Consider the following 9,060-nt stretch of genomic DNA (forward strand, 5'->3'; position numbering starts at 1 on the left):
CAGACCACCACTAAAGGTCTAGAGGAGAGAGTGTAAAAATCCTGGACGCTTGCTTCCCAGTTAGCCTCATTACCACTATATACAGTGCATGCTAGGATTCCATTTCTACTAGCTGTTTTCCTGGATATAAAACTATACACAAGCCCTGCACTGTTACAGCACAAATATTCAACAAAAAACTGAAAATGTTAAAACCTTGCTTATAAAACAACTGCTTAACGTAAAAGGCAGAAAAGCTAAATTACAAAAGCAGTATAATTTCACAACCATGTGACAATTTCACAACCAAAATTGATGGAAATAAATCTGAAATTTTTGGAAACAGCAAATGGTATTGTGGTACTGCACTACACATCCAAAAAAGAATATATGTTAAAAATCTTAACCAACCTCAAATATTTCTGTCACAAACATAACTGCCATGCAATGTCTCTTTCTATTTTGTGTGTATGTGTGTGTTGTGTTTTGTTTTTTGTCCCTTAAGTTCTTAGGAGTATATGCAATGTAGTATTTTTCCTCTGAATTTTGTTTTTAATTCACTGTTGATGAACATAACATTCTAAATACAAATAATAAATACAATATGCTCCAAGGGATTTCTTTTCTTCAGTAAATTTTTGTTAAAAACTAAGTTAAAGGTGAACAACAAACAAAATGAGAGCAAATTTACGCTGGTTCTAGAATCTGGTCTGGCTTCAAATAAGAGCCTCCGGTTCTCTCAGCCTAGGTTGTAGCTAGTCTTTCATTGCTTCTGATGTTCATAATCATCTGGCTGAGTTCTAAAGCCAGAATCTGATTTACAATACTTCACATGGCCACACACACACACACACACACACACACACACACACACACACAGAGGTACACACGCATGCACATACACAGACATAAGTGTAATTATGTATACAAAGAGACATACATGACATATAAATAATTATAATGCATTATATAAAAAATTTTAAAAAATCATACATCATTATATCCAGTCACATACTAAACACATACGCAATAGTTATACATACACCATAACATAGTTATTATAGTAAATTGGCTTCACATGTCTATAACATACATCATTTTGGGTATAATGACTAGACTACCAAAATAACTGAAAAGATATCAACATAAAAAGCATTACACACACACACACACACACACACACACACACACACACACACACACACACACACACACTCATGATAACACATGAAATAAAACCATTACAATGGAGGCAAGCACCGATAGCAAAGACGAAAATAAAAACAAAACACATACTCTTATCAGAATATTTATACATGCACTATACCATGTACCATGAAAATCATGAAAAAAAAAAAAAAAAGGTCAACATCATTTGTACATGTATGCACCATAATATTCGTAGCAATATTTGTATCATTTCCACTCGTTCCCCTGTCCCTGCCCACTCCGCTTCCAGCTGTTTACATCAATTCAAAAAAGGTTCTGAATATCGTAAAATAAATAAATAAATAAACAAATACAGTAAAAATAAAAATCAACACGCATACATCTGATAAAACAGAAGAACAGACACATAAAGATATAAACATATTCATGTTTGTATAAAAATGTTCCACAGTTATAAACTCGTTGCTGGCTACCTGCAGAAGCTGAGGACATGTTGTCCTTGACGCCTGCAGTACAACTTACAGACAACACAATCTGTTTCATACAATAACAATGACATGGTCAATAGAAATTATAATACGATTTTTTTTTTTTTTTTCCCCCGCTGTGCAAAAAAATAAAGTGAGTGATGTTTCAGTTGTCCTGTACTGACTGAATACCCTTCTGCTGAGCGGCAGTTTCACTGGAGAGGGATGTTAACAGTTTTCTTAGTCTGTTTAACATACTGCTTAAAAAAGATTTCAAAACAAAATTAATGCGACAGCCATCTGCACTAGCACTATAATATCTTTTCTTTTCAAAAACAAACGTTATAAAGACAGTTTCCAATAAGAAAAACAATTCATGAGGTATTTAACATGTCAAATTAATGTGTAAAATATGTACCTGTCTCAAAGTTATAAATCATAACATCAATTCTACTTCAACTACTATGCTTCAGCTCAAAGCACTCGTATAGTTATATATTTATACACATACAGACACACACTATAAATGTATAAAATTAACACCCAAATCATTAAACTGAAATAAACACCAGTAGAAAAATGCTACTTATTAAAAGGAGGAGTTTGTATTATACTCCATGTTTGGTGATACATATACTTACCATGTCAAACTGATGCAAACTAGGCCTATCAGTTTGCTCTGCTTGGCCAAATTTCGCATGGCTAACAGTGAAAAGACGAGCCATCTTGCCCGGTCCGCTCTTAGCCAATCAAACGCCTCTAAAAGCTATAAGCGCTGAATCATTCCTTTGGCCAAGGCTCTCCACGCCATCTTGTCAGGTTCACGCTCTGTCTCGTCTTACCCTTTTTATGGCTATTAAGATGAAAAGCATGACTGCAGCCACTAAAATCATCAATGACTGTCCGTCCCCCCACACCACTGGAAATGCTGTCCAACTTAAATAATCTTTAATTTCCACAGAGAAATCCTGTGTGACTAAATAGTAACAGAATACAATACCATACAAAACAAAGGCAGTGCAATTTAACTATTCTAAGACAATACAATCCATACAAATCTGTGACATGGAAAATTAAAATACCATGACAAAAATGTTCTGTCAACAATTTAATTTTAAGCCTGAAAAACGAACTGAAAGTCTGTAAAAATTTTCCACAGACGGAAAAGAAACCTAGACACCTTACTTTAAATTAAATTCTATCAAAGAAAATCAATTTCATTACTTGTGAAAATATTGAAAAACAAACGTAAATCACTGATTCAAGAAAGAGAGAGAGCTGAAAGTTGGAAGTGTGAAGCAAAGTGACCCAAACAAACACAGAGACACAGACTAAACAGTTCATTATTCATTACCGGGGGAAAAAAAAATCAATGACAGAACTTAGAGTAACAGAAAATATATAATAAATCTTACTAATCCATTATCTTCAACAAAACTTACTAGACAGATCTACTAACTTTTATGTATTATGCTCTAATTTTTTTTTTTTCTTTTTTTTTTTTTTTTAAGCAAAAGGTTGGACGATACAAAACTACAATTACAAGTTAATACTATCCATGTAGAATGTATAAAAACACATGATTACCGATAAATCAATAAAACCATTGTCTTGTTTAAAACAAGCAACACAAAAAGCAACAACAAATCAGATAACATCATCTTCAAACCCCTGAGCTTCTTGTTTAATGCTAGCGCCAGACCTCTTGGGCACTTTGAGAATTCTGTGACTCTGTTTCAGGCACTCGTCCCGTTTGAGCGGCTTGAGGACCTCATGGATGCGTCGGCAGTGCTTGTTCAGACTCTCCAGGTGCTTGAACTCGTGGCCGCACTGCGTGCAGGCGAACATCTTGACGTGGGAGTGGGTGATCATGTGGCGGTTCAGTGAGTCGCTGCGGGAGAAACCCTTCCCGCACTCACTGCACACGTGAGGCCGCTCCCCGGTGTGGACCCGGCGGTGGTTGTTGTAGTTTCCGATGTCGGAAAACTCCTTGCCGCAGTCCGTGCAGATGTAGGGTTTGAACCCCGAGTGGATCCTCTGGTGGCGGTGGTAGCCCCCACTCCAGGAGAAGCTCTTGCCGCACACCTCGCATGAGTACGGCTTGATCCCGCTGTGGAAGCGCATGTGGGCTTCGTAGTTGACGCTGAGCGCGAAGGTCTTGTCGCACTCCTCGCACTGGAAGCTCTTGTCCCCGTGCCGCTTGACGTGCGAGGTGAGGTTGGAGCTGTAGAGGAAGCCCTTGCCGCAGATGGGGCACTTGTGGGGCAGGTGCTCCCCCCCCTCCTTGCCCAGTACCTGCTTCACCGTCTTCCTCTTCCGCTTCCTGGGCGGCGGGGGGGGCTGGCTCTCCTCACCATCCGAGGAGCTCTTCACGCATGCTTTGGGTGGGGCCGCATCCGCCGAGTCCGACAGGCAGGGGCTGCTGCAGTCCTGCGACAACTCCAGGCCACACTCCCCGAACAGGGGCAGGTTGGCGAAGGGGCACTCCGAGGAGCTGGGTGACAGCTCTTTGCACAGGTCCCCCGAGGCGTGCTGCATGCAGCCACCACCGCCGTCGTTGTCGCTGGTCTCCATGAGGGACTTCTCGGTCTTGATGTCCAGCATCAGACCCAGACTGAGGCTGTCCGACCCGGCCAGGCCCACGTCTGACTCGGGGAACTCCATGATGTCACCACCAGCCGTGTTTCCCGCGTTCTTCAGTCAGGACGGGTGTGACCATAGACGTTTCAAGCTGTCGTCACTGCCTCACCTGCAACACAACAGAGTGTAAGGGTGGGTTTCTGTTTTCGTCCTGCATCTGAAATGACGTTGTTGTTGTTGCCAATGACTTCAGGGTTCAAGATATGTCATTGAAATGATGCATGCTCATGAAAAAACTAGCACTAACAACCAGTTTTCATGACAACAGTATAATGATAGCAATGGCACATAAATACATATATAAACATGCATCATACACTGTTCACACAGTTGTTTTGTTGTTGTTGTTTTTCATTAATGTGCATTCTTAATAGCTTTATATTACCTGCGGGGGTGGGAGGTGGTGGGAGAGGAGGCGGGGCAGGTGGGGATCACATTGATACACATTTGTTATCAGTGTTGAAGCTTCCAAGCCTGGAGATATTTCTCTACACCACAATTTTTTTGATTGATCATACTTGATTATATATACACTGACTGAGAATCCAGGTTATGTTCACACAAACAAACAAATGTGACCAGCCACCATGACGAAGTGGTTAGCATCACGGACTGACGGCTGAAAGGACATGGGTTCAAATCCCAGCCAGTGAGGGTTTTTTTGGCCAGTGGCCAGCTCCTACCCAGAGCTGAGTGTGCTGTGGGCTTAAATGGGAAGACTGGGACCGCACTGTCAAGCATCATCCACTTCACAGATGCGTCTTTTGGTGTGTTGCTCTAATTTCCTTACCAACACTACAAGTGTTTGTATCTCTCAGACCTGGTTGACGCTGGGATATCATTATGACAGGAAGCGTAGAGTACAGCCTTGTTACATAGTCACCAACCTAACTGGACCTCCACAGTATTATTGTCATCCTCTTCCTTTCCTCCTCCTTCATCATCAGTCTGAAAAAAAAAAAAGTCCCAAATTATGGGGCCTTTCATGCCCTGCTCTCGTGGTGATCTCAAGTTTCAATACCCCTCCATTTCTGTGCTTGGAGTGAGTCTTGTCAAGGTCTTCAGTGTTGGCGGATTCATGGGGGACTGTCACTGGAGGGATGTGGTGGCCGTCTCCACTCTGGGGGAGATGCTTACTCCATGACTGAGCCATTATTGTCATCAGTAGGGCACTTAGTAGGTGGTGTCCTAAGTACGTTAAATCAGAACAGGCACTACTGAACACCACCGAAGTGACTCAGCAGCAGTGCAGGGTCTCCTCTGGTGTGTGGCCTCCTGGTGACCTAACACTGATGGTTCCCTTCAGACTGCTGATGCTGGGACTGCGACAGGCGGACCCCGGTCTGGCCATGTATGAGGGACTCAGATTGAGCGGTGTGGGAGTAATGCCACCAAACGGTGTAGATGATGGGGCAGCAAAACAAACAACAACAACAAAATTGTACATATTCCCAAAGTGATACAACTCACCATAACAGATGATTCAGCTGTGCAGATGATACAGAAAATGATACTCAAGTAAAGTCACAAGCACACTGCAGAATTAAATCTTTAATCTCTTCATTTGATTCCTTTTTTTCCATTTCTCTCCAGTGAACACACACACACACACACACACACACACACACACACACACACACACAATTTTATCACACAATTTTATCATCATAACCGGAAACAAACAACATAAAGCAGGACTACACTATCATTGAACCAGCCACCACCTGACACATGTGGAGTTAGTGCTGAACAATCTGATAAAGTGGGTCAAGATATGACCCTGCACAGTATATTCCCCCCACCATAATGAAAGCCTCTCTATGCACCATCCTAATGAGAAACAGGCCAGGTGTTAATTTCTCCACAGTAACGCTGGCGTTAGACTGCTGAACTGCTTTCTGCCATCCAGATAAGCAAACTTGAGAGCTGAAGAGTTTGTTTTTCATGCCCCAAAATTTCACCCATTCCTGTCCAGTCCTCCATCTGAACTTAACTTCCTTTTTTCTTTTTCTTTTTTTTTACCCCTTGCTAGCTCCCTTTCTCTGCAAGTGTGCATGCATGCATATGTGCCTGTCTCCCTGTGCATGGGTATGTGCATTGTCACTTAAATGAATCCCTGTCTCTTCCTCTGTGTGTGTGTGTGTGCGCGCGCGCGTGCGTGTGTTTGTTGGGGGAGGACGTATGTGCCTCTCTGCACTTGTACATGCATACTATCAATTGTGTTCATATAAATATAATTTTCACACACACACACACACACACACACACACACACACACATATATATATATATATATATATATATAAGCTGGATGTCTGACTCTCTTGCCCTGCGTGCATGCATGCAGGCATGTGTGCGTGTGTGTGTGTGTGTGTGCATGCACACTATCACTTGTACATAAATGCCTTTCTCTCTTGCCATCTGTGTGTGTGTGTGTGTGTAACGCATCACATAAAAACTGATTGTTGTTGAACATTAACTACTAACTTAATAAAACTTTCAAATCACACAAATAACAAGGCAACTTTAGACAGTTGGAAAGGATGCTGCACACATGTGATCTTTCTAAATTACATCCTTCTGCGGTGAAAATTATCTTAGTCCAAATGTCTGAGAATCAAAATCAAATAACAAACCAAAAATAAATACAAAATTGTATGCCCATAAATCAACATGAAAATTATTGTGATCAATTTAAGCTTTCTGTATTCCAATGAAAAAAATTCCTAAATCATGTAAATGATTTTTTTTTTTTTCTTTTCACGTTACTGTGCACTTGCTAACAACACTTGGTGGTTTGTGGTTGAAGAGAATCAGTGCTACATGCTTGAAGATTTCCTGTCCAGCTCGTTCAAATTTTAACACAATCATCTTCTACATTCTCAAAATGCTTAATGATTCTTAAACTGCTATCCTTACAAAAATGACAGCATACACACACACACTCTCTCTCTCTCTCTCTCTCTCTCTCTCTCTCTCTCTCTCTCTCACTCATACTCTCTCTGTCATCATCATCATCATCGTCATCTTTCTCTCTCTTTCATTGAACTACTTAAGTCTACATTTTTGTCATGAATGCAAGTATTACGATTATGCACCTGTAAATGCTTACCATGCATTTGAGTGTATTTGAATGTCATGTATGTATTTCTATAACCTTTTGTTATCTTGGGGGTTTTTTGCATGCTTATTCCACTTCCCTCATTAACAACATGTTCAATCGTTCATTTCTTCGTTCATTCTGTCTCTAAAACAAAACTTGAACACCAAAGAAAACATAAACTCAGAATCAACAGATCCTTTACCTGAAAATTTGTTTCTTTCTTCTCAGAACAGCATCCTAAAATATTCATCACACAGTATATGATGCCAACTCCCACATCCGTAAATCATTACAAGTTCCTGGCAATGCATAACATAAAAATCAGTAATGAGTAATTGAAAAAAAAAAAAAAAAAAAAAAAAACCTCTAAATTTTTTTTCTTTATTCATTTGTAGTTTTTATCAGGCTGATTCTATCAACCAATGGTGATTATCTTATAATCATTTAACATCACTTGGACTGTTCAGCAAGATAATATGCAACCACAAGACAGAGAAAACAAAAATGTTGATTAACTGAAGTAATAATATTGTCTAAATCAAATGTTCCAATTTTCCAATTTTGTTTACTTTGCCATACTAAAAAAAAAAAAAAAAGTATGGCAGGTCCACACTTTTTGGATAAGCACCTCTGGTCACATTTGTAATGTAAATTACAGGTCAGTTTGTTTATTTCCAATTTTTCATTTGAAAAGAATGCTGGTCACATGAAGTCATCTTCACCAAAGTACAAGTTTTCACTCAGTGAATATTAAATAATTGCAAACAAAACAACTAAACAGCAGGTAAACACAAGCCGGTTGTCAAAGTATACAGTCCATGGCTACTCTGTTTTATTTCATAAGGAGGAGTCAATCACATAAGCGTTAAAAAAAAAAAAATTGGAAAAAAAACAAGAAAAAACCCAACAAAATTGGGGTATAATGCTTATGGTCATCTTTCATTGGTTGGTATAAAAAAATTACTTATTTCCACAGAAGCACTTTCTGAAGTTGTTGTTTTTGGGTTTGTTTTGTTTTTGTTTTTTGTTTTTTTGTTTTTGTTTTTTTTCGTTCTTCCTGGTGCATAATCATGATAATGCCAAACGATTAATGGAAGTCGTTGTTCCATGCACTCCCCCCAAAAATGGTACTATTTCAATAATATATGTCTTGCCTTATGTCTTGCCTTATGTCACAATGGGAGCTGAGGAATGGTTGCTTAGAGTAACAATTACATCATCTGACAATTACAATAACTGCTGTACAATGCATTTCTTACTTGCACTGTATGAATCATAGTTGAATGGTCTTCAGAATAGCTATTCGCGCAGCGTCTCCGAGAACAATGTTGTGATCCGAATTCCGTCAAAAATGCTCGTAATGGACTCGATTGATATTTTTCCATGTCATACGCTAATGTAAGATCCATACTACCTTCCTTACATCCTTTTCTTGGGTGAAAATTATGCACTCTGAACTAATTATCCCAATTCTTCGTTCTTGTTTGTTAAAAATGCAGCTCAATCAATTTAGCTCCGACTCGACGGATCTGAATCCAGCACACCTCATTTGAGTATGCACGAGTGCTCACACCAATCATGCACTTACAATTTCAAATGCACTATGTTATCCGCTGATGGCACAAGTTGGAGACTTAATGTTTTCTAAGAATTACCTGCATAATCTTCTGTAGACCTGGAAGCTGTCGACATAGATTTTTC

General features: G+C 39.6%; 1 protein-coding gene across 1 annotated transcript; it reads right to left on the reverse strand.

Annotated features, from left to right (window-relative positions):
* Positions 1-1,183: 1,183 nt before the first annotated feature.
* On the reverse strand, positions 1,184-9,060 carry LOC143274849 (uncharacterized). Its single transcript, XM_076578804.1, has 2 exons — positions 9,015-9,060; positions 1,184-4,365 (listed from the first exon to the last, which is right to left on the reverse strand). Exon 2 carries the CDS (start codon positions 4,278-4,280, stop codon positions 3,264-3,266), a length of 1,017 nt encoding a protein of 338 aa, XP_076434919.1. The 5' UTR covers positions 4,281-4,365; positions 9,015-9,060; the 3' UTR covers positions 1,184-3,263.

The sequence above is a fragment of the Babylonia areolata genome, chromosome 29 (genome assembly GCF_041734735.1).
Source record: "Babylonia areolata isolate BAREFJ2019XMU chromosome 29, ASM4173473v1, whole genome shotgun sequence".
Lineage (NCBI taxonomy): Eukaryota > Metazoa > Mollusca > Gastropoda > Neogastropoda > Buccinidae > Babylonia > Babylonia areolata.

What these genes read in the sequence shown, in the direction of transcription:
- LOC143274849 (XM_076578804.1), bottom strand. Translation starts at nt 4,280, where the DNA reads ATGGAGTTCCCCGAGTCAGACGTGGGCCTGGCCGGGTCGGACAGCCTC.